The following is a 27,219-nucleotide window of genomic DNA, read 5'->3' on the forward strand; positions in this document are numbered from 1 at the left end:
GAATTGAGTACCAAAAGTGGACCTAAAGGGACTCCCCTAGGTTGTCTTACCAATGTATTATAAATCATTTGCAGATCTAACAATATATTCTGTCTACAACCTAACTTGCTTTAAAAGGTAAAGGTTTCCCTTGACATTAAGTCCAGTCGTGTCCGACTCTAGGGGGCAGTGCTCATCTCTGTTTCAAAGCCGAAGAGCCGGCATTTGTCCGTAGACACTTCCATGGTCGTGTGGCCAGCATAACTAAACGGAACACCGTTACCTGCCCGCCAAAGCGGTACCTATTCATCTACTCACATTGGCATGTTTTCGAACTGCTAGGTTGGCAGGAGCTGGGACTAGCAATGGGAGCTCACCCTGTCACGCAGATTCGAACCGCCGACCTTCCGATTGGCAGGCTCAGCAGCTCAGCAGCTCAGCGGTTTAACCCACAGTGCCGCTGCATCCCTTAACTTGCTTTAAATAATAGCTAATCTGAAGGGTGATTTTCAACTGAGAATCAATACAACAGAAAAGCTTAGATCGCTCTGTCTCACCTTCTATGCCATTTGGATTCAGTGCCAATCCAAACTGATGATGTTACCTAGTTTGGTAATGAAACGTTTGCAAGCAGACAACCAAGCTCAGGGAGCATCAAGAACTCCACAATCTTCACAAGAACTCTCCCATTTTCCAGTCAGCCCCACCTTGTGTTGATATGCTAAGGAAAATAAGAACCATTGGGAGATTGTAACCCTTAAAACAAATGATGGTGTTTTGACAGGAAATACATTTCGCCAAAACAAATATAGTTGCTTCCAAAAATATATTTTACTTGGTGTGGTCTTCTTCAACCTCATTTGCCTCCATAGACCATAGAATCATAGGGTTGGAAGGGACCTTGGAGGTCCTCTTGTCTAACCCCCTGCCCAAGGCAAGAATCCTCATACTATCTCAGACAAATGGTTGTCCAATCTTTTCTTGAAAACCTCCAACGATGAAGCACCCGCAGCTCTGGGAGGTGAGCTGTTCCACTGCTTAATAGTTCTCACTGTCAGGAAATTTCTCCTTATTTCCAGGTTGGATTTCCCTCTGATGAGCTTCCACCCATTGCTTTTTGTCCTACCCTCAGGTGCTATGGAGAATAAATTGATGCCCTGTGGCAGCCCTTCAAGAATTGGAAGACTGCTATCATGTCTCCCCTGTCTTCTCTTCATTAAGCTAAACATACCTAGTTCATACCTAGTTCCTTTAGCCCTTCTTCATAGGATTTAGCCTCCGGACCCCTTGTCATCTTTGTTGCTCTTCTCTGCACTCTTCCTAGGGCCTCAGCATCTCTTTTGTATTGCGGTAACCAGAACTGGATGCAGTATTCCAAATGTGGCCTCACCAGTGCAGTACAGAGCAGTACTATCACTTCCCATAATCTTGATACTATCCCTCTGTTGATGCAGCCCAGGACAGATCTTATACTTCAACTCCCAGAAGTTGGAGATTATGGGACTTGTAATCCAACATACCTGGAGAACACCAGGGTAGGGAAAGTAGAATATATTTATGTAGTAATCATACATGGAATGTTTCCATAACCATCCATAGCAGCACCAGCAGCTAGTGTGGAACTGGGGAACAATGTAATTCCAGGAGAGAAGGTTAAGTTAAAAGAAGCGTTTTTCACCAGCAGACATGCATTCTTATCATGCCTACTTCTGACCTTACATTGCCTTTGAGTGATTTAATTCCCTCTTGTGTCATATTTATATGAACATCTGATTCTTGTTAATGAAAGGGAGAAGGGAAGCATTTGTAATATGAATGGATATTTGGGCCACTGAAGATTTCATAGACACATTTTAAGCTGATTGAAGCAGGAATTGCTTTAATTGTGATGTGTCAGAATGGTATCCAGCTCTTGGGAAGTTATTTGGATGACTGGGCTGGTGACAAAATTGAAACAGAGGACCTGGGGAGAAAAAAATCTATTGATTTTTGTGTATTGATGTGAAGAATCAAAATGGAGAGATCTTGATCAGTTGCAAGGGACTTTAACAAGCCAAGACATATTGGGTAGATATCCAGAATTAGGAATGCATTATGTCAACACTGACAATTAGCAATTCATCCATATATATTCCCCATATATTCAGATATTTCCAGGTGAATGAGAGATTGAGAGTATTCCCTTTTGATTTTAAACCATCTCCAAATTCCTGATACTCACTGGACAAATTCATCACTTTACTACTCTAATATCAGATGAAAATGTGCAGATGTGAACAGACTTTCAGAGTTAAGTGCCATGGATGGAAGTTTCATCTTAACTAAAGTACAAAGCTTTTCCACTTAGTTCACACATTAACCTGCTAGTTAACAGGTGTTCTGTAAGCAGCTGAGATCTACACATGTGTGAACTATCCACTGAAGGAAGTACAGGTGTGAAAATGAAAGCATGCTTACATCAGACAAATGATGTGTCTACATCAATAGACTTTTTTTTCACAGAGGAAGCACAGGTTCTTTTCATGTTCACATTACAAAGTTGTGCTAGCCAGAAAAGCAAGAGAAAGGCTGGTGGCATCTTAAAAATTAATATATTCATTAAGTTATTATAAAGCACCAGCAGGAGAAAGATCAGCAACAATTTTTCTCTCAGTCATGAACAAATTACTGGAAATCTTGGGAAACTGAACATGCTACAAGATCTTAGATACACAACAGACATAGGTGAGAAGATGAAATACTGTTTAAAAAAATGAACTATGGGCAAAGTAGAGCACAAGCTTTGTATATGTATGTGATGCATTGGTGGGGGAGTATGTGTGTGTACATGTTTGTGTGTGTGTGTGCCAAATTCCATCTCCAACTTTATCACCTGTTTAAGACTTCACAAGAACCAATCAAAGCAGGTAGTCAGACCAGAACACTTAATCGTCTAACTTAGACTTAGTGTGACAGTTTCAGAGGTTCATGTTTTTATTATTCAGCCAACAATTTTTTTAAATTACTTGTTCTATATATACAGGGTGTGTGGGCAAAGTTAGAGCCAAAAATATCACATAACAGGTAGGCGTGATTGGCTCTAAAGTATCCTTACTTCATATGTACAAGCACTTCATTCATCTTATTTAATGAATTTATTTATTGAGCTTCTATGCCTCCATAATTGAACCAATACCCAGTGGTTTATGTCAATAGAAACATATTAGGCATTGTAAAATCAATAACAAGATCAATTATAAAAAATAACCAAACATAATACAAATACAATAAATATGGCCCACTCAATGGCAACATTCCCCAGGACTTCCATGTGCCCCCTGGAACCGATCAAGTTTCCCTAATTTCCAGACAGTCAGCAATGAGGGTGCTGACTTAATCTTGGAAGGAATGGTATTCCAAGGAATATGGGTCAATATGGATCAGCACTGTTTGTGGACCCCTGCCCACTTCGTTATAGGAAAGTGGGGGACTATAAAAAGAGTGTTGATGCAATGTACATAATAGGCAATTAAGGTGGGCCACTTTGGGGTATTAGAAGCAGTCCTAACCAACAAGCCATTTGGGTGTTACTGGTTAAAACCAGCACTTAGAATTGCACCTGAAACTTACTGATAATCAATGCAGTGACAGCAATATAGGAATTAAATGGGTATAGTAACTGATTCTCCAACATGTGAATTGAAGTATTTTGGACCAATTGCAGGTTCTAGGTGGTCTTCAAAGGCAGGCCCATGTAGGGTGCATTGCAATAATCTTACGTCTATCTAGTTTCCAAAAGAACAAACTGATGCTTTTCCATGACAAAATTAGTGAAACAGAATTGTCCCCCAAAATGTGGAAGAGTCTTTCCAAATCTGTATCATTTGCAGATCAGAAATTACTGGTGCTAATCTGATACACGGGGAATTACATATCCAAGGGAAATGACATATCCATCTATCAGTGCTACGTTGTTTTCATGGGATGCTCCCTAGAACATGCATCCTTGCAACATGTTGTATGTAAATTTCTTTCACTGCATGTCTTGATCTGGGCCATAGCAAATGATTCTTCCTGGTAATACATTTTTTTTCATACCTTTCGTGGTGCATCGGTACACCTTCCATCTGCAGCTAGATCTGTTTTCAGTCCAACAAATAGATAACACACATCAATGTATGTCACTTAAATCTTCCATGAAAAAAGAAGAGAGTCATAAATCAAGGAAAGAAACACCAGAAATTGTATCTTCTGTAAACCAATTATAACAAGCATCCAAGAATGTAAATCAGTATGCAATAAATTCTGCAAAGGGTATTTCTCTGCACATGGATTTTCCTTCCTGAAGAGAGCAGGAAAATGCTAATTTTAATAAACAGAATTGTGTTTTATACACAAAGGTATTATAAGAAAGATTTATACTGATAAAGGTCACAATCTACCATGAAAAACATATATCTAGGCCAGTCAGCTTCTCTGGTTTGGGATGGAAATAGGTTGTTGATCACTTTTGCGCTAAACACTGCAAAGCTTGCCCACAGGGAAGTTATGATAGGAGGCAACATCAGAGACTCAGCTAATGGATAGATTCTTCATTAGAGACCAAGAGCATACTTTAAGTCCAGGATCAAAATAATCTACTCTTTATTGCACAATGAGCCAAACTTTCTGTCTTCAAAATTCTGTAACATATTCAGCGAGACTGATTGCATTCTAAATTCATTGCTTGCAGAGCTAATAAATCCAGTGATGTCAGCCTGATCCAAAACAACAGATTCCATGGTGATTCATAATGTTCTAAATTAAAACTGCCTAGACATGATCCAACTGAATTCAGTGCATTTATCCCACTAAACTCATGTGTGAGTTGAACAAAGGCCTCTTCCTGTTTGTTTGCTTGTTTGTTTGTTTGTTTGTTTATTTGTTTATTTAAATTTAGGCACCACCCAACTTCAACTGACTCTGGGTGGCTCACAATATAATACCATAAAAACCAATACAAAACAAAACAAGATGGGATCTGGACCTAATACAGAAACAAAATCAAAAAATAACCAACAAGGGACCCCATCTATCTCAACCCAGGACCTGGAAGAACATCCAGGTCCTCAAGGTTACAGAATGATGACAATGTGAGAGCCACATGGATTTAAGGAGGATTTCATTCCAAAGAGCAAGTGTGGCAACAGAAAAAGCACACTTCTTGGGTCCCAATAGAAGACACTGTCTAATCAAAGGGACCTGGAGCAAGCCAACTCTGCTGGCACCTACTGGCCAGGCAGAAACCATGGGAGATAGGCAGGCCCTCAGATAAACTGGCCTTATGCCATATAGGGTTTTACAGGTGACATCCAACACCTTCAATTGCACCTGAAATCAGACTGGCAACCAGTGTAGCTCACAGAGTAGAGGTTTCACATGGGTATAACCAAGGCACACCCATCATTGCCCACACTGCTGCATTCTGGATCCGTTGAAGCTTCCAAGAGGTTTTCATGCAGAGTTCATTGCTGCAACTGAGCCTTGAGTCAGGGCATGAGTGACTATCTGAAGGCCCTCCCAATTCAGGAAGGTTGTAACTGGAGTACCAGATGGAGCTCAGCAAAGCCCCTCTTGGCCATAGCTGCTACCAATTTTTCAAATAGGAACTATGAATCCAATAGGACCCCCAGATTGTGCATCACTCTAGAATGGGGAAGTGCTACCCCATCTAGGAGTATAGATGGAGAGTCTTCAGATCCAGGGGGCCCTAATATACACAGCCACTCACTTTTGGTAGGATTGATTCAGTCAGTTCCTCCCCATCTTGGCTTGCATAGCCTCCAGGCACTGGGACAGACCGCAACAGCCTCACCTGGCCAGCCTGGGTTCAAAAGATATAATTGGGTATCATGGGTATAGTGATGATACTGAGCCAAAAACTGGAAGATGACCTCACTCAGTGGCTTCATGTAGATGTTAAATAGGAGAGGAGAGAACATCAAACCGTGTGGTCCCCCACATAGGAGATGACTAAGGGATGACCTCAGCTCCCCAACACCAAGAGGGACCAGCCATGAAGGAAGGATGAAGCCATAGCAAAAAGGTGCTCCCCCTTTGCAATTACTGCAGCCAGTCCAGAAGGATACCATGTTTGATGGTAAACAAGACCACTGAAAGATCAAGGAGCACTAGGATGGATGTACGACCTCAATCCTGGCTCCTCCACAGGTCATTAACAAGTGCAACCAAGGGTGTCTCAGTATTGAATCCTGGCCTGAAACCTGACTGAAACATATTTAGATAATCTGCTTCCTCTAGGGTTCTCTGCAATTGCAGACTGACTGTTGTTGTTTATTCGTTTAGTCGCTTCCGACTCTTTGTGACTTCATGGACCAGCCCATGCCAGAGCTTCCTGTCACTCGTCAACACCCCCAGCTCCCCCAAGGACGAGTCCATCACCTCTAGAATATCATCTATCCATCTTGCCCTTGGTCGGTCCCTCTTCCTTTTGCCTTCCACTCTCCCTAGCATCAGCATCTTCTCCAGGGTGTCCTGTCTTCTCATTATGTGGCCAAAGTAATTCAGTTTTGCCTTTAATACCATTCCCTCAAGTGAGCAGTCTGGCTTTATTTCCTGGAGGATGGACTGGTTTGATCTTCTTGCAGTCCAAGGCACTCTCAGAATTTTCCTCCAGCACCACAGTTCCAAAGAATCTATCTTCCTTCTCTCAGCCTTCCTTATGGTCCAGCTCTCACAGCCATATGTTACTACGGGGAGCACCATTGCTGTCATGTTCACCATTCCAATGTTCCTGGTACATCGTAACATTTTGCATGTCATTTACCTGATACGTGTTTGATCTGGGAAGGGAGGAGGATTCCATCTCGGGGAGTCGTTACATAAAGCTGAGAATCTAAAACCTTTTTCCGTTAGCCCCTTTCCAGATTTATGTTGTGAGGGGAAGTGCTAGCGATGAGCAAACCAAATCCACAAGCTATGGAAAGTGAGGAGTTGAGCGAGGGGGAACCCGATTCTACAGTGGTAAGAATGGAGAGAGTCCCCCCTAGAGAGACTTCAGAAGTTTGGGAGGGGTTGAGCTTCAGCCTACGGGATGAGGAGGCTGGAGCCAAGAGAGCCCCTGAACTGACCAGTGAGTCACCAGGCGAGTTGATCACCTGGGATGAGACACAGGGACCCCTACCTGGGACGTCAAGAACGTCTTGGAAGCAGCGGTACCCGTTGTCCCCAACCGTGGTGAGGCAAGAGAAACAGGAGGGATCCCAAACCCCTGATCGTATAAAACTGCTGGAGGCTAAATTGGAGTCCTTAGAATTTATGTTCCAAAAAATGTCCATGGACTGGGGTCCGCGAGAGAGGAGTCCAGTCATAGGTACTCGACTCCTTCTTCGCCCCCACCTTCCCCAGAGGAAAGGAGTAGGACCCGACACCAAGAGGAAGTAAGAGCACCGAGGGTGAGAATTTCAAGGTCCCCTCCTTGAGAGCGGAGATCCTTGGGGGCTACGAGGAAGCCCGATTGTCCAGCTGTGACGAAGGGGCCGCCCGGAGCAGGGATAAAGGACTTTACCGTCGATTCAGGGTGTTCATGTTGCTTGATGCACCCTGATGTGGTGGCTGCTTTGGAGTTACCCAGGTTTCCATTAAAACGTCCCATGATTTTTACCCAGCTGGATGGTTCTACGGCGGGGGGGAAGCCAGTCACCCATTCCATGGGCATGGTGGCATTGCAAATGGGCAGCCACTGTGAGGGGCTGACGTTTGTAGTGGCACCTGTGGGGGGTCCTTTGGTCATTCTGGGGATTCCTTGGTTGGTCCAGCAAAACCCGTATATAAATTGGGTGCACAGGACTTTGACTTTTGGGGATGGTTTCTATCAAGCCCCTGGAGAGGACGACGCTCCGCAGGCTGCAGTGGGGAGGGCGGCGGCAGCAACCCGGCATTTCGCTGTCACCCCACTGGAAGGCTTGCCGGAGCAATACCAGAGTTTTGCAGATGTGTTTGGTGAGAAGGAGGTGGACCAACTCCCACCTCATCGAGAAACTGACTGTGCCATAGAGTTGGTCCCAGACGCACAACTACCCAAGCCTAAAATCTATGCCATGACACAAAAGGAACTGGTGGCACTGCGGGAGTTTGTGGACAAAAACTTGGCCATGGGTTTTATTGAACCAGCGAATTCACCAGTGGGCGCCCCCGTTTTGTTCCGAGTGAAGAAGGATGGGACATTGAGACTTTGCACAGATTACCGCGGATTAAATGCGGTATCAATATTGAACAAATATCCTTTGCCAATAATAAAGGACATATTAGCACATCTGGCCAAGGGGAAAATCTTCTCTAAGCTGGATTTGAGGGAAGCATATTTCCGTATCCGTATACGGGAGGGGGATGAGTGGAAGACTGCTTTCAATTGTCCTCTGGGTTCTTTCCAGTACAAGGTTTTGCCATTTGGTTTGGCGGGGGCACCTGGGGTGTTTATGCAATTGATCAATGAAGTGTTACATGAACATTTGTTCAAAGGGGTACTGGTCTATTTGGATGATGTTTCGATTTATACTGAAACGATGGAGGAACATGAGCGTTTGGTGAAACAGGTGCTTAGCAAACTGAGAAAGGCTAAGCTTTATGCTAAACTATCTAAGTGTGAATTTCATAAGACTCAGCTTGACTATTTGGGGCACAGAATTTCCGACAAGGGTATTGAAATGGACTCTGCAAAAATTCAAGCTATTTTGGAGTGGGAGCGCCCACGGACGTGCAGGCAGCTCGAGTTTTCTTGGCTTTTCCAACTATTATCACCAGGTCATCCAGGGGTTTGCAGAAATTGCGTTGCCTCTCACTGATTTATTACGAACAAAGGGGATGGGGGACACACGGAAGGTGAAGAACCCGGGAGTGTTGCTCAGTTGGACACCTGAGTGCCAGTTGCCTTTCGACAAACTTAAAAGCCTGTTCACTGCTGAACCTATTCTGCAACACCCTGATCCCACAAAGCCCTTTGTGGTTCAAGTGGATGCTTCCGATTTCTCCATTGGAGCACTTTTGTTGCAGGTGGATGCTGTGGGCTGCCTGAAGCCCTGTGCGTATTTGTCCCGCAAATTTTCTGAGACAGAAAGGCGATGGCATGTTTGGGAAAAAGAGGCTTTTGCAGTCAAGGCTGCTTTGGACACATGGCGCCACCTCTTAGAGGGGGTCAAATGTCCTTTTGAGGTTTGGACTGACCATAAAAATTTGGAAGTGCTTAGTACGCCCTGTAAGCTCAGTCCTAAGCAAATCCGTTGGGCTCAGTTTTTCAGCCGCTTTGATTTTAAGTTGAAGTTCATTCCGGGAAAGAAGAACTTCCTGGCTGATGCACTTTCCCGCCTGCCCCAGGATTCGGTTCAGGTACCTGACACTGTGGGTACACTGTGTACAGAACCCCAGTTGGGTATGCAAGCTGTCACACGCAGTCAGACTCGTGCGCAGCTGCCCTCAGCTTCAGTTTCACCGGCTGGGGGAAGGCTGTCGATTCCTTCGCAATTGCAACAACAGTTTCTCTCCAAACTGAAATCTGACACTTGGTTGCAAGCAAATAGAGACAATGTTGCATTTGACTGAGGCTTCGCATGGAAGCAGAACTGCCTCTATGTCCCTGACAGTTTGCGAAGGGAGATTTTGAGTAGATCTCATGATGATAAAGTGGCTGGTCATTTAGGCTTTGTGAAAACCTTACACCTGGTGCGCCGGCAATTCTGGTGGCCTACATTGAGACGTGATGTCAAAGACTATGTTGCTTCTTGTCCTGTCTGTGCCATGTCAAAACGGAAGGGGGGCAAACCGCAAGGCTTGCTGCAGCCAGTGGCCAGTCCCTCCCATCCTTGGGAGGAGATCTCCATGGATTTTATTGTCGATTTGCCTTCTAGTCAGAGAAAGACTGTGATTTGGGTGGTGAAGGACTACTTTTCTAAACAAGCCCATTTCATTCCCTGTGCCTCCATTCCGTCTGCTCAGCAATTAGCCCGCCTCTTCCTAGTCCACATCTACAGGATTCATGGGAGCCCCTCCCGCTTGGTCACAGACCGTGGGACACAGTTTACTTCCCAGTTTTGGAGGGCATTTTTAAAGCTGGTGGGCACCAAACAGGCGTTGTCCACTGCGTCGCATCCGGAGACTGACGGATCTACAGAGGCTCTTAATTCAACCCTTGAACAATTTTTGCGAGCATTTGTTAACTATCAGCAGGACAATTGGGTTGATCTCCTGCCTTTCGTTGAAGTGGCTTACAACAACGCTGTCCATCAGAGCACAGGACACACCCCTTTCCATACTGTTTTTGGCCAGGATTTTGTGCCCATTCCTGATTTGCCTCAGCCCACCACACCACCCTGTTCTGCTTCGGATTGGGCTGCGCACCTGGCCGATTTCTGGCCAGTAATTCAACAAGCGTTGGCAGATGCCCAGTCCGCCTATAAACTGCATGCTGATAAGAGACAAGCCCTTCAACCTGCCTTTAAAGTTGGTGATAAGGTCTACCTTTCCACCAAGTTCATTAAGTCTCCTCAACCCTCAAAGAAATTAGCTCCTAAATTTGTTGGTCCTTTTCCCATTGTGGGAGTCGTAAACCCTGTCACGTTTAAATTGGATTTGCCACACAATCTTAGACATTTACATCCTGTTTTTCATTGCAGCTTGCTCAAGCCTGTCAACCACTCCGATCGCTGGCATCTCCAACCTACCCCTCCTGCACCGATTATGATTGACGGACAACAACATTTTGAGGTGAAGGAGGTCCTCGATCCTCGCCGGCTTCATGGCACTTTGCAGTACCTAATTCGATGGAAGCATTTCCCCCACCCTGAGTGGGTGGCTGCCCGCGATGTTAACTCTCCTGTTTTAGTTAGACGCTTTCATGTTGCTTATCCTATGAAGCCTGCTCCTTAATATTTTTGGGGGGGCGGTATGTCATGTTCACCATTCCAATGTTCCTGGTACATCATAACGTTTCGCATGTCATTTACCTGATACATGTTTGATCTGGGAAGGGAGGAGGATTCCATCTCGGGGAGTCGTTATCTGTTGGCTGCTGGTTTGGAATGTGTTTGGGTTATCTCATTGTGTTCAAGGTTACTTTCCCAGGATCAGTAGAAAACGGTTACCAGCACCTGGGGGGGTGGGGGGGAGTTTGCTATGGCCGGGCAAGGGGAGGGATTACGTTTTGAGCCGAGGGTTTTTAGTTTGTATTTGGCGCGCTTTTACTCATTCTCAGCTTTCTCTGTATTTGCATACTATTTTTACAATAAATCAGATATAATTAAGTACCTGCCTGTGAGTCTGGCTCTATTAGGATAGGCAATAATTACAATTGCTTTAACTATGCAGACCTTTGTTGTCAGTATGATGTCTCTGCTCTTAACTATTTTATTGAGATTTGTCATTGCTCTTCTCCCAAGGATTAAACATCTTCTGATTTCTTGTCTGCAGTCAGCATCTGCAGTAATCATTGTGCCTAGAAATACAAAGTCTTTCACTGCCTCTACATTTTCTCTCTCTATTTGCCAGTTATCAATCAAGCTGGTTGCCATAATCTTGGTTTTTTTGAGGTTTAGCTGCAAGCCAGCTTTTGCACTTTCTTCTTTCACCTTCTGTAATGAATGCCTATTCTAAAACACTCTCAGACTCATGAGCAGGAATTCAAAGATATCTGATTTATTAAAGAATAGTATGCAGGATCACAAAGAAAGCTGAGAATGATGAAAGCATGCCAAATTCAAACTAAAAACCCTCAGTGCAAATGAGATCCCTCCCCCTGCAGAATCTTCCAAAATTCACAATCCCAGGTGCTTCTAACGGCTTCTGATGGTCTGCGGGAAAAGTCCTTGAACAGAACACATAACCCAAACACATTCCATTGTAATGAACATAGATACAGAGCTTGGTACAAGGTTTCACAGCAGCTCCCTCCCAAAGAGAAACGCGCGTCAGCACCATGGCATGTGAAATGTTACGATGTACAGTGCACATTGAAACAGTGAACATGACGTACTGGCGCCCAAAAGAAAGAAAACACTAAGCGGCAGGCTTCAAAGGGTAAGCCAAGTGGAAACGGCGAATTAAATCAGGAGCATTAACATGGCGAGCAGACACCCATTCAGGATGAGGAAAGTGTTTCCATCGGACCAGATACTGGAGGGTGCTGTGAAGCTTGCGAGAATCAACTACCTCCTTGACCTCAAAGTGCTGTTGGCTGTCAATCATGATCGGAGCAGGAGGAGGAGGTTGGGGATGCCAGCAGGAGGAGTGGTGGACAGGCTTGAGCAAGCTGCAATGGAAAACAGGGTGCAAGCGTTTCAAATTGTGAGGCAAGTCCAATTTAACAGTAACTGGATTGATAAGACCAACAATAGGGAAAGGACCAATGAACCTGGGAGCAAGCTTTTTAGAGGGTTGTAGTGACTTGATAAATTTGGTAGATAGATACACCTGATCCCCAATCTTGAAGTCATGTTGCAAGGAACGATGCTTATCGGCTTGAAACTTGTAAGCAGCCTGGGCATCAGCCAAAGCCTGTTGAATCACCAGCCAGGAATCAGGCAGCCCAGTCAGAGGCAGAACATGTTTGGGAAGGGGGTTGTGGCAGTTCAGGGATGGGAACAAAGTCGTGACCAGAAACCACACGAAAAGGGGTTTGCCCGGTACTTTGATGGACAGCATTATTGTAAGCCACTTCAGCAAAAGGCAGTAACTTCACCCAATCATCCTGATGGTAGTTAATGTATGCTCTAAGAAATTGTTCAAGGGTGGAGTTTAAAATCTCAGTAGATCCATCAGTCTCAGGATGGGACGAGGTGGACAGTGCCTGTTTGGTGCCAAACAATTTTAAAAATGATTTCCCAAACTGGGAAGTAAACTGTATCCCGTGGTCATGGACCAAACGGGAGGGGCTACCGTGGAGATGGTAGATGTGGATGAGAAATAGGCACGCCAATTGCGGGGCCGACGGGATGGAATGAAATGGGCCTGTTTGGAAAAAAAGTATTTTACAACCCAAATGACAGTTTTCTTCTGACTGGGAGGAAGATCCACAATAAAATCCATAGAAATCTCATCCCAGGGACGGGACGGGCTGGCCACAGGCTGCAGAAGTCCCTGTGGTTTCCCCCCCTTATGTTTGGACATTGCACAAACAGGACAGGAAGCCACATAGTCTTTTACATCGTGTCTCAAGGTAGGCCACCAGAATTGACGATGAACCAAATGTAATGTTTTAACAAAACCAAAATGCCCAGCAAGTTTATCATCATGGGAATGCTGTAAAATGTCAGGTCTTAAAGTTTCGGGTACATAAAGGTGGTGTTGCAACCATGCCAGACCGTTTCCAAAAGAAACAGTATCTTTATTAGCTAGCAACCAAGTGTCAGATTTCAGCTCCTGGAGAAAATCTTTCTGTAACTGGCAAGGAACTTGCACTTTCCGCTTCCCAGACTGGGCTGGGGGCGGGGTTGCCTGCGCACGGGCCTGGCTCCAAGTGACAGCAACTAAGCCCAGTTGTGGTTCAGTGAGAACAGTCCCAACCACATCCGCCACGTGGTCAAGGTCCTGAGATAAACATGACAAACATCTGCCAGAAAGTTTTTCTTTCCTGGAATAAATTTTAACTGGAAGTTAAAGCGACTGAAAAATTGAGCCCAGTGAATTTGTTTAGGACTGAGACGCCAGGGCTTCCAAATTCCTGTGTTTGGTCCAAACCTCGAAAGGGCATTTAGCTCCTTCCAGGAGGTGACGCCAGGCCTCCAAAGCAGCTTTTACAGCAAAAGCCTCCTTTTCCCAAACATGCCACTGGCATTCGGTTTCAGAAAATTTTCTGGACAGATAAGCGCAGGGTTTTAAGTGATTTTCAGAATCTCTCTGTAACAATATAGCCCCAACTGAGGAGTCAGAAGCATCAGCTTGGACCACAAAGGGGCATTCAGGATCAGGGTGCTGTAGAATAGGCTCAGCAGTGAAGAGGGTTTTCAACTTCTCAAATGCTGCCTGGCATTCAGGCGTCCAATTCAGCACTGCCCCAGGGTTTTTTACTTTGCGTGTCTCCCCCAAGCCCTGGTATGGAGTAAATCAGTGAGGGGCAAAGCAATCTCAGTGAACCCTTGGATAAATTGGCGATAGTAATTACTGAACCCGAGGAAACTTTGCAATTGCCTCCAGGTGCGGGGATGTTCCCAACTTAAAATCACCTGAATTTTTGCAGGGTCCATTTCAATGCCCTTGTCAGACACCCTATAGCCCAGATAGTCAAGTTGGGTTTTGTGAAACTCACATTTGGAAAGTTTGGCATAGAGTTTGGCATCTCTAAGCTTGCTTAATACCTGTCTGAGGAGGCTTTCATGTTCCTCCTCGGTTTCAGTGTAAATGAGAACATCATCTAAATAAACCAGGACCCCTTTAAACAAATGATCATGTACTACTTCATTAATCAATTGCATGAAGATTCTGGGTGCCCCTGCCAACCCAAAAGGGAGGACTTTGTACTGAAATGAACCCAGTGGGCAATTAAAAGCGGTTTTCCACTCATCTCCAGCTTGTATGCGGATGCGGAAATAGGCTTCGCGAAGATCGAGCTTGGAGAAAATCTTGCCCTTAGAGAAGTGAGCTAACATGTCCTTCATGAGTGGAAGAGGATACTTGTTGCAAATTGAGATGGAATTTAACCCCCGATAGTCCATACAGAGTCGAAGTGTGCCATCTTTCTTTTCCTGGAATAGCACAGGGGCCCCAACTGGGGAATTTGCAGGTTCAATAAACCCCCTTGACAGATTTTTATCAATAAAGTCCAGTAATGCCTCAAGCTCCTTCTGAGTCATTGGATAAATTTTTGGCTTGGGCAATTGAGCATTGGGAACCAACTCTATTGCACAGTCAGTTTTCCGATGGGGGGGTAGCTGATCTGCTTCCATTTCCCCAAAGACGTCTGCAAAGTCTTGGTATTGATCGGGCAAGCCTTCTAAATGTGCCAAGCTAGGGCGTGGCATGGCGATTGCGACCCTTCCAACCCCCGCACGTGAAGCTCTCTCTGCTGTAGGAGCTTGGTAAAACCCATCTTTAAAAGCCACAGTTCTGTGTTCCCAGTTTATATATGGGCTTTGATAGGTCAACCAGGGGATCCCCAGAATTACAAAGGGATTGCCAACAGATGGTACTACGAATTTTAAAGTCTCACGGTGGCTGCCCATTTGCATTGCGACCGTTCCAGTGAAATGGGTTGCCGCCTGCCCCCCCCCCCACCATTGAACCATCCAACTGTGTGAAAATCAAAGGCTGCTGGAGGGGGAAGCTAGACAGGTCCAAAGCAGCAACCAGATCAGGGTGAATTAGACACCTGGAACACCCAGAGTCAACTAAAGCCCAGACCTCTGTAGTCTTTGTGTGGGAGCCCAATTGCACTTTTACTGCTAAAGTGGGACAGTCAGCACTCACCATAGCATCCTCGTGCCCATCCTCCTCCACCTGCCCGCAGGCGCTCTTCATGGCAGGTGGCTGGCGTTTCCCGCCGGCTCCTTAGAGTCATCTTCAGCCTCTCCCGAGAAGTAGAATACTTCCTCAGCTTCGGCTGCACCCTTGGCTGCTGTCATCCACCGCAAGGGGGCGGGGGCAATTTGGCTGGCAGCTTGCCCGCTCAATCTCCAGCCTTGGCTTTTGGGCAATCAGCTGCTCGATGCCCTTCCTTTCTGCATCGGAGACACTGACCCCTCGCATAGCGCCAATCTCTCTCCTCTTCCCAGACCTATAGCCTGGCCAGGCAGCAGTTGCAGCACTTCGGGGTCCCCTCATGGTGGCTGGTGGTTTTTCAGGTTGTCTGGTTTGCATGAAGGTATGCTGGGCATGCTCAGCCTTGCCGGCCAGACAGATCCATTCATACAATGACTCTGGGTCATCTCTACACAATGCCCACCGTAGGACATCCCAGTTGAGTCCCTCTTTAAACCGTTCTATTAAGGTTGACTGAGACCAGTTGGGGATTTTCCCAGCTAAAGCCTTAAACTCCAGGGCGTAATCAGCTACAGACAGTTGGCCCTGGGTAAGATCCTTCAGTGCCTTCTTAGCTCTTGCCTTGGCCAGAGGATCCTCAAAATGCAGCTTTAACACCCCCATGAAGTCCTCAAAATACTCAAGTTCAGAGGAGTCAGCATCACTTAATTGAACATACCAGTCAGCCGCTCGACCCTTCAACTTGGTGGCAATGGCAGTTATCTTAGCCTCTTCGGAAGAGAAGTATGCTCCAGACTGCCTCATGTAACTTTTAGCATTAGTTAGAAAGAAAGATAACTTGGTTGGATCCCCATCAAACTTGACAGAAAAGTCTCTCACCCCCACTCCTGTTGGAGTGGAATTGGCAGCTGCCTGAGTGGTTGGGCCCCAGGTTACAGTAGTTCTCCCTCTTCGGGGTGGGGACACTGGTGGTCGAGCTCTGCGGGATGGAGATTCATCCCGGAGCCGTCTCCAGCCCCGCTCCGCTGGCAGTCTGGGTGGGAGGATGGGGGATGGTTGCGTGAAGCTGGGACCTCCGTCGTGCCTCCCCTGCCCCCCCCCCCAATGATAGAGACAGGTTTCTTAACATGTACTCCATCGATTCTATTTTGGCCTCCACCACTCTTAGCCTTTCAGGGGTTTGAGATTCCTCCCTCCCTCGTATGTCAGGCTGTCTCTCCATTGATACCGTTGTAGATTCTGCATCTGGGGTCAGCGGGAACCGATACTTCCAGGACACAATTTCATCCCAGGTGATCAACTCTGCGGGCGATTCACTGGGTGCCGGTTGCTCTGGATCTCCCCCATCGTCAGATTCTTCCACCTCAGGGCTGGAACTCGAATCCTGCCAGAAATCTGAAGTTTCTGGGGTGAGGCTCAGTTCTCCGCTCTTGACCATCGACTTGGGCATCAAGCTGGCTGGCTCCTCAAGTCCCCCGGTTGTGAGCTTGGACTCGGCCATCGTTAACTATTTTCCCTCACAAGAAACTGATCTTGGTAGGAGCTAACGGTACAACTTTGGTGATTCTCAGCTTTATGTAATGAATGCCTATTCTAAAACACTATCAGACTCATGAGCAGGAATTCAAAGATATCTGATTTATTAAAGAATAGTATGCAGGATCACAAAGAAAGCTGAGAATGATAAAAGCGCACCAAATGCAAACTAAAAACTCTCGGTGCAAATGAGATCCCTCCCCCCGTAGAATCTTCCCAAGTTCACAATCCCAGGTGCTCCTAATGGCTTCTGATGGTTTGTGGGAAAAGTCCTTGAACAAAGCACATAACCCAAACACATTCCATTGTAATGAACATAGATACAGAGCTTGGTACAAAGTTTCACAGTAGCTCCCTCCCAAACAGAAACGTGCGTCAGTCCCATGGCATGTGAAACGTTATGATGTACAGTGCACATTGAAACAGTGAACATGACACCTTCATCATAAGGCTCCTCAGTTCCTCTTCACTTTCAGCCATCAAAGTGGTATCATCTGCATATCTGAGATTGTTAATGTTTCTTCCAGCGATTTTTACCCCAACCTTGGATTCCTCAAGCCCATCATGTTGCATGATGTGTTCTGTGTACAAGTTGAATAGGTAGGGTGAGAGTATACAACCCTACCATACTCCTTTCCCAGTCTTAAACCAGTCCGTTGTTCCATGGTCTATTCCTCACAGTGGCCCTGCAGATGATCCAGTGGCCTGTCTCTCCCCATGAGAGAATGGGTCATCCCAAAAAGAACCACTGGATGGCTATAAGCAGGTGAAATAACAATGGAGAAATACTGATGCTTTGCCACCTTATCACCATGAGTTAATCCCAAATATGGGCTCTTACCCATGTTCAGTCAGAGTTGCCTCTTGTCTTCTGCCAATAGTGTGCCAGATGTCTCTTCTGGCACTTCATCTCCCACAGCTCCTCAGTAAACCAATGTGCCCCACAAGATCAACCCAGAGGGAGAGGCCACGTAGGAGCAATATGGTCCCAGCCACTCACCCCATTCCAAGCAGTGACTAAGGCCTTGGCCAAGCTGCCATCAGATTCTCAGGGAAAACCCTAAACTCCCTGTGGAATCCCACTGGATCCATCAGTCACCTGGGGCAGAAACTTTGAATGGACCCTATCTTCCTGCAATCACAGAGTGATCTGTCCATGGTAATGGATTGATATTAATGTCATCCACTACCAGATCACATCTCAACCAGCACAGGGTAAAAATCAGATCTAATGTGGAGTCACTGGTATATATCAGGCCATCAATGACTTTTCTTTTTCTTTACTATATTCTTATTTTTTTCTTTCTTTTCTATTTTTTCTCCTTTCTGCACTATTTTTCCTTTTTATTCTTTTAGGTTTTTTTAGTTTGTATTAGTTGGTATTTTTTAATTGTAATGTTTAATAAAATTACTATTAAAAAATGAAAGAATGCTGACAGGGCCAGCATTTATTTAGAAAGTTTTTTTTTTAAGTATACATATATAAGTATAGACATATAAGCTTGATACACCTTCTTATTTGAAGGCTAGTTGGTTACAGGGGCTGACCAAATGATTTACTGATAGAGGATAGTGTTTAGTTTCAGGGAAAATAAAAAATAATTGAAAATCTATTTCATGTAGTATTGCTACTCAAGAGAGACAAGAAGAAAACATTGTGGAAAGACAGGCCAAATAATTACATTTGGAGTTTGATTTGCATAGCTCTCTTAACTCAGATGTATGGGTGTACATAAAGTAATAACAAATATTTGATACAGAGAAAAATGAATTATGGCTGTCACTGGAAGCTTGTAATGTTATTTATTAGTATTTCATTCTACAAGAATACCAAAACATCGCTCTTCGTTATTTCTGTTGCTGTTTGGTGGTGTTTTTAGAATGTTTGTAAAAGATGTTTTAAAATGTATAATATTCATCTATCACTTTTCAGTTACAAATTTTCCATGTGGTGGTGGTTACTGCATACAACTGGACAATGTTGAGAATGTTTGCTGCATCTTGAAGAACTTTGGGCAGACAGGAATATTAAAAGCTGCTGTGTATTGAGTCAAACTGTTAGTCCTCCTCATATGGTTGATGGAAACACGGCAAATCTCCAAGATTTCAGGCAATTTTCTTCAGATCTGCAAAACACGAATAGCCCAACCATTAAGCAAAGAGAAGAAACTACCTCAAGCAACATATGCTGGGGCTGACTGCAGCTGCAACATCGCTGATCTTAGGCATCTCTGCCCCTTTCGCTTGGCTGGAAGGTAGAAGACAGATATCTTCAACCAAACCTGGAACATCAAACTATTCTGGTGCTTCAAGCATAATGATGAATGCTGTCACAATACTCATGTTGAACGCAGTCAAAATCCAATCCTTTCCATTTGCATGTAGTTCTTGGAGGGGAGGAAGAACTATCTTCACATTGAGAAATATAATATGCATTTATTGTACCTTTGACTGGACCTACAAATTGGACCAAACTGGTACCAAACTGAGAACATCTTGACAGCCACATATCAAATACATAGGTTGTTAACCTCATATTTTTATACCGAGCCCTTGGCCAGGTGACATGTGTGATCACCAAATCAAAAGTGTATATGCATATAACAGAGGAAAAGTGAATAACACTTAAGGACACATTCAGACAATCCCTGTCTAATAAAGTTTAGGAAGATAGGGAGCAGTCTTGTATCATGTCAGACTGTTGGTCCCTTTAGCCCTCTGGAGTATCAAAGAAAAGTATTTCAGATCCTGATTGGAGATACTAAGGTTTAACTAGGATCTTCTACCTGTTGATTGATTGATTTTATTACAGTCACTGACCAGTACAAGATACAATTCTATAAAAATATGCACATTAGCCATTAGCCATAAAATGTGAGCCATCTAAATTAAAATAATTTTAAATTTGAGTGTACAAGTTCCAATTAAGTGTTAAAATATGTTTGGATCACAATGTAAGTGAGCCCCTTAATCAAGTTTAAAATAATCTTATTAATTTGCATTACCTGTTGAATATATCTTCTACAAATGAACAAATGAAGTGACCCATTTAGAAAAATTGTTCTCTTGTGAAAATTAGCACTGGGCCAAAATTTTTTATTTCCTCTCTGTCCCATTCAGTTTGATAATGCAGAAAAATGTTTTGGTATGCGGCAGAGTTCCTTGTCTAAATTTGATTGTGCTGTCAGCAAATAACCACATTTTTTTGTGAGAGCTCAAAATGCTTTGGACTGATACTATACCCAGATGCATTTAGAGAAAGGAAAAACTAGAACTACAGGCTAGTGGCAGATTTAGGGATTTTTTAAAACATTGTCTAGCCAGTATTCCTTAATTTCTAATCAAAAGGGGCCTATTCTACCCATTAGTGTTAAACTCCTGCCACAAAGGTTTTAAACCCTATTTAAAATATACTGTTATTTTTTTAAAAAAAAATCATCTCCCAATTTTTCCCCTCAGAATGGAGCAATAATTTTGGGACAGATCAACATTTCTTCTTAAATTCTTAGATGCATATACTACCAGGTAATCTCTCACTCAAATGGAGAATGAACACACACACACACACGGCTAAGATCCTGTGGGACTTCCAGATCCAGACAGACAGGCAGGTACTGGCCAATCAACCGGACATTGTGGTAATAGACAAGGACCAGAAGACAGTGGTGGTGATAGATATAGCAGTTCCAAGGGACAGCAATATCAGGAAGGAATATGAGAAGCTGGAGAAGAACCAGGGCCTGAAAGAGGAACTAGAGAGGATGTGGAAAGTGAAGGCCAAAGTGGTCCCAGTTGTGTTAGGAGCACTTGGGGCTGTGACCCCCAAGCTGGGAGAGTGGCTCCAACAGATCCCAGAAACAACATCAGAGCTCTCTGTCCAGAAGACTGCAGGCTAGGAACAGCTCAGATCCTGCGCAGAACCCTCAAACTCCCAGGCCTCTGGTAGAGGACCCAAGGTTGAAGAAGACACATACCACCCATATGGGTGAGAAGGGATTTTATATATATATATATATGGGTGAGAAGGGATTTTATATATATATATATATATATAAAATCATGTAAACATCAGTAATAACCATCCCTAGACCAGCTGCTCATGTTCTTCTGCTGAAATCATTTTTACCACATCTCTCGTTTATGAAAGCTTTTGTGTAATTGTCCTAGTTTTAGGCACGTACAGTTTTTGCAGCATGTACTTGTTCTGAAATGTTCACATCCTGGACTTTTCCCACACAATCAGATGGACCTTCCATCTGCTCTTGTTAATGGCTAGCATTTATTCTTAAGCTTTCTTTACATCACATTTGTTTTGACTTTGCTTTAAACTATCCTGCCTCTACTTTTCTATCCTACACAATGTTGTGTGTTACTTCCGATTACATTTTTATGAAGCATGAGAACTTCAAGACTTCAGTAGTACCAGACCCCATTACTAGCACCAAGGCATTTTAGTCTGAAACTGGTGCGTTAAAGGCTTTGGCCTATTAAAGATGTAATATAATATGGATTCTCATTCTTTCAGGTTCTGGATCTAATCCTCCATTTTTTAGTAACATCGTAAAGTAAATCATTTTTTCCTCTGGGTTTATTGCAATGTTTTGCTCAGATTAGGCCATGGCTCCACTGAAGCTTGTTAAGCAGTTTATGCCAAAGTCTGTTTTGCAGGAGAATAATTATCTTAAGCTACTGGATTCTAGAAAAGAGCAAAATGGCATTTGGAAGAATGTCTTAGCGAGAAATCATAGACCTAGTTTGTCCTATCTCTCTCATAACCCAATTATGAGGAAAATGTGGGCAGATAAATCATTGCAGGCAAGGAAGATCCATGGAATTTGCCGCATTAAGGAATTAAATGGTACCTTTTCCGTATTCCATAGTGAAGAGTCAATTAGGGTAGCAGTTGAACCCTACTTAACTGTCATGAGTACTGATGGTGAGCAGGAGGGGGCCCCTATCCAGGGGGGAAAACGCATGTGTAGTACTGAGGAGTTAAGCAGCCATTCAAAGAGACACAGATCAGACCCACCTTGACTTTTGGGGTTTATCCGTCTGGGTTTTTCCCACGCTTCTTCAGTTTGTTAGGATTTTCTGTCTAATGTAGCAGTAATAAAACACTAGAGATCTATTCCTTGTCTCAGCGTGGTTCCTGACTGTTAGGACATCAACACTTTGTATGTGTATGTGTGCCTGCACACACACATGCATGCCTTCATCAGCAGTGACTCTTGGTGACTGCCTGGACAAGTCCCTGCAGTTTTCTTGGCAAGATTTTCAGGAGTGATTTGCCATTGCCTCCTTCCTAGGGCTGAGAGAGAGTGATTGGTCCAAGGTCAACCAGCTGGCTTTGTGCCTAAGGCAGGACTAGAACTCCCAGACTCCCAGTTTCTAGCCTGGTGCTTTAACTACTACCTGAAACTGGTTCTTACTTAACACTAATGATGGGAAAATGTCTTCTTCTAGACCTAAGGTAGGAAGGTAGTTTTAAAAGCTTGGCATGTACAATACTGTCTTCCATATCATCCAGCACTCTGTGAAGATTGCTGAAAGAATATTGTTGTCAACTCACAGCATCTGCTCTAACAGCCAGCTCTGACTAAAGAGGTTTTTAGTACCTATTTTGGCAGTTTAGTCTCTACCCTGATTGATTGTGTATATTTCCCTTCTCTTCATTGTATGATGTTTTAAAAAATTCTTTTTATATTGCACTGTTCTATGCTGGTCTTTGGCCATAATAAAGTTTAAGTTTCAAGATTATAGAGGTAGTTTTATAAGCACTAAGGGGACTGGTTAAGTAATATATAAATTGTGGAATCAGCTATTAAATCTTTTGTAGCTGTACTGAGCTGGAAGAATTTTAATGTGGGATACATTTGCAAAATACTTTTTGTTTTGCTTTTAAGAAGACTGACACCATCTAATGTTAACCAGCCTCTTCCATTTATTTTTTCCAGAACAAACCAAAAAAAATTAAGTTGTGATATGAAGGAAGGCAATTTAAGTTTTGTACTTTTCACACCAAAGCCCTCTCTCTTGTTCGTCCTCTGCATTAAGGCTGTTCCTTCCCCTTCACATAACTTGTAAACAAAATTGTATCCTATCGTTTTTCACTGGGACTCTTGAGACAGTGCTGTCAAGGCTTAAATGTGGTCAGGGCACACCTTGAACAATCGTCTGGATAAACCTTGAAACTCTCAAATGAACAAAAGTAGCTTACAGATCTCAGCTCTAAAGTGTCACAGCTACCATAAAAAAAGAAAAGGGGGTTAAGAGCTGTAGAACAGGTCTTCTTAAGGTAATAAATTTTGAAAAGGAAAAAAATTCTGAAAACTAATTTGTTGACATTTCCTATCACTGGGTCATGAGTACCTGTGAGTTTACATCTATCAGAACACATCAGGCCCTGACAGTAGAAAATGGGTGGTTAAGTATTAGTGCTATTGCTTAGCAATGGTATAGCCAATAATCTAGTGGGAAGAAAATCAATATAGCTATTATCAACTGTTAACAACAGCTTGGAAAAGCAATAATCGCCTTTAAAGTCTTTTGTGAGTCCCAGTGATCAGCCAGTTTGTTAACTTGTCTCTAAGCAAGCTCATCGTAAAAATGTGACACACACCACACAAATTGGACTTGATGAGACTGCTCTAGCTAACCTTTGGTTTTCCAAAAAAAGGGCTTGTTTCTTACTGGGAAACACTGTGACCCAATACTAATAAGAGTTGTCTGGGATTTGCAGAAAAGAAAAAAAATATGAATGCATATAGTTCTCTTTACCTGTGTATATTTGCTTATTTGAATATTGAGATTCTCTTGAATCAAATTCAGAATTGTTGGGTAATTATTGTATTAACTTTTGTGTATTTAGAATGCATACAGATCAAGGGTTGCTGGACATCTATTGCAAAGGTTTACAGTCAGATGATTCCTAATGGTTGGGATCAGCCTGGCACCTGTCAGCCACTTTAAACTGGTGAGGCACGCCCCCTCCCTTCTAGTCCTTAGCTATTATCTTCCAGGGTTATTCTGTTTGAGGCAGCAGGGAGCTTAGATCTTTCAAATAGGCCTCTTCCCCTGTACCTGCCAGGACTCCCAAGCCAATCACTCACACTGAAAGACAGATCTACCCAATAACAGGTAACAATCCCTGAGGGGCTGCATGGTGCAACAGGAGAGAGACTTTAAGTGCACCATGCCACCTCTTCCCCCATGTGTCTCCAATTAGTCAGGCTACTTTTAAACACAGGTTTAGCAGTTTTTCAGATGACAGGAACCCCAGGAGGTTATTTAGTCAAGTGAGATGGAGCTGTTGTACTATATTACTTCCCTTCATGTCACTTGTTAGCCAAGCTACTTTTAGCACTCATGTTAAACCTGGCAGGAAACATGCCAACTCCTCCTTCTCCTGTTGCCTTTCCCAGCCCCAGCAGTCAGGGGGTGAGAGGTTGTGAGTGACTTTCAAAAGATGGAGAAGCCATTTGTCAAAACAGGCCTCCTCCCTGCTCCCAGCCCCATCTTAGTTAAGAATGAAGAGTAGACTTTATTTCCCTGCCAGCTGGTGGGAGGGGATAGAGATAATGCTGGGAGAATCCTTTTCTTCAGCCTGTCCTGCACACAGGAAGTAAGAATGACACCCAATGTGGCAGGGTGGCAATAAATTGTATGTTGGTATAGTTTATGCCAGTTGAAAATCTAAGGACAGGCAACCAATGTTGTGCCAAAAGAGCAGTAAGGCAGGCAGTCTTTATAAAACTTCAGCAATGTCTGGATGATGCTGTAATTTATAGCACATATGAAAAAAAAAGCCACCTCAGTGGTGGGCGACCTATTTTTCCATTTACTAATCCTCTCAGAACCAAACAATATACAATTATTAACTGAATGTCTGCATTGAGCATGCATCTTTTAAAATGCAAACAGCATCCCCTGAAAGGGCGGATCAAGATAGTATCCAGGTTCACAGTAGGTGAAATGGTCCATGAACGTTTTTCTCCCTGATAACAGTGCTGAAAGAAATTACTCCCCCCAAGCCATTCAGAGAAATGTTTGTCAGGGTCAGAGCAGGCAAAGAAATAGTTAAATAAATCCCTTGCTTTCACCTCAGTAAATATCTCTCCCCCAGACCCCAACTGGCTGCTAATTGTATAGTTTTAATTTAGGTGTTCAATGTAAGGACTAGTTTAACATCTAGCTTGTCCTGCATTAAGGAATCCCCAGTTAGCTTCCAAGGAAATCTAGCATTCCTTGAATGCAGATTTTGAATTTTAATCATTAACATATGAAGTTGAAATAATAATAATAATAATAATAATAATAATAATAATAATAATAATAATAGCAGCAATAATAATAAGGAGGTCTTTCACAGAACCCTCTCCATCTTAAGGAAAATATACACGCACCCAGAGCAGCTCCTTGCACATTTCCTGAAAACTGGATGTTTGTTGCCATCCCAAATAGGAGCCCAGAGTGCAAAGTCTTTCAAACAGGTGTGGGGCTTACCTGTTGAGATACAATTGCAAAGGAAAATGTATCCCAACTACAAAGGCCTGATTATCACAAATACATTTGCTTAGCTTTGTGTGGCTGATTTTTGTATGCATAGTGAATAGTTAGTAACACAAATGCTAATGATAGATGATAGATAAGAAAAGGCATTATTATAATAACATATAGGGTCTTGCTGATCATCAGATTCTCACTCAGTGCATGAAAACATATGCTTGGGGGGAGGAGGAGGGGGTAAAACTGCTGCTTCTGTAATAGGCCATGCTATGAATGAAATTACATTTATGACACAGCTTTAATAATGCCTGCTCGTCTGTCTCAGCAGTCAACAGAATAGATGTGATAAGTCATTGTCGGGAATTGAGGGAAAATGCTTTCAATATAGCAATGAAAAGAAGAATGTGGTTGTACAGCCAACATGCTGTCCAGAGTTAGGTGTTAAATGGTTTTACCATATTATGCCACTTCAGGTCTTTGACTTGAACATTTCTTTGTTTTCCAAGGAGCGTAATTCTGAACCCTGCCTATTTTCGCAACCACCTTCGTCAAGCTGCCGTCTTCCGATGCTTAGAGCGATATTCCGAAGCTGCAAGGTAGGTCTGAGATTCATGGGGCAGCTTTCCTGCCTGGAATGTCAATTTCCAGGTATTTTTTCTTTTAATCTGTTGCCATCTACAGAAACTAAAGAAGAGGGTTGAAACAGCAATTTCCTCATTGGGACTCAGTGAGCCTCCCACCATCCTCAGTTCCCCCACTTGCCCCTTCCCCAATATAGTGCCTTTCAGATATCTTAGGCTTCAATTTCCATATCATGAAGGATGAGGTGGGAGTCAGCAGTTCTCAGGCCAGGGATGGCATACATTAACCACTTGGCTTCAAGGCTACCAAGCTCTGGGACAAGAGTCTGTTAATTTGTGGAGGAGGACAGAAAGAAGAAAAAATCAGCTTAAACTACCAAGGATATAGAAGTTATCTGCCCTCTCTCACTGGCAGTGGGCAATCAGTGGTTTTGTATGGCTTTGTTCTTGCCCTCAATAAAGATTCTTATGTTGGTGAGCCTCCTGCCAAGCCTAATCAAGGAATAGAGCTAAGCCCGTAGGGAAGTGTCAAGAGATCTGTGATATACTGCCAAGTTTCAGTTGGGGAAGCCTGACACATAAGCCCAAAGGGACAGCACCTCTGGCCATGTTGGGAATGTCTGATTTACAGTAGTCTACTGTACACACTTGGCTTGCAGCTAAACCTCAAAAAAAACCAAGATTATGGCAACCAGCTTGATTGATAACTGGCAAATAGAGGGAGAAAACGTAGAAGCAGTGAAAGACTTTGTATTCCTAGGTGCAAAGATTACTGCAGATGCTGACTGCAGTCAGGAAATCAGAAGACGCTTAATCCTTGGGAGAAGAGCAATGACAAATCTCATAAAATAGTTAAGAGCAGAGACATCACACTGACAACAAAGGCCCGCATAGTTAAAGCAATGGTGTTCCCCGTAGTAACATATGGCTGCGAGAGCTGGACCATAAGGAAGGCTGAGCGAAGGAAGATTGATGCTTTTGAACTGTGGTGTTGGAGGAAAATTCTGAGAGTGCCTTGGACTGCAAGAAGATCAAACCAGTCCATCCTCCAGGAAATAAAGCCAGACTGCTCACTTGAGGGAATGATATTAAAGGCAAATACTTTGGCCACATAATGAGAAGACAGGACACCCTGGAGAAGATGCTGATGCTAGGGAGAGTGGAGGGCAAAAGGAAG

General features: G+C 43.6%; 1 protein-coding gene across 1 annotated transcript in view; it reads left to right on the forward strand.

Moving 5' to 3' along the window:
* The window catches only part of SPATA16 (spermatogenesis associated 16), a 177,008-nt gene that overhangs the window by 39,053 nt on the left and 110,736 nt on the right, over positions 1-27,219 (forward strand). The window contains exon 3 of the mRNA XM_063307870.1: positions 25,968-26,057. Within this exon, the coding sequence (XP_063163940.1) occupies positions 25,968-26,057 (90 nt within the window). The remainder of the gene's footprint in view (positions 1-25,967; positions 26,058-27,219) is intronic.

The sequence above is a fragment of the Candoia aspera genome, chromosome 6 (assembly GCF_035149785.1).
Source record: "Candoia aspera isolate rCanAsp1 chromosome 6, rCanAsp1.hap2, whole genome shotgun sequence".
NCBI classification, from domain to species: Eukaryota; Metazoa; Chordata; class Lepidosauria; order Squamata; family Boidae; genus Candoia; species Candoia aspera.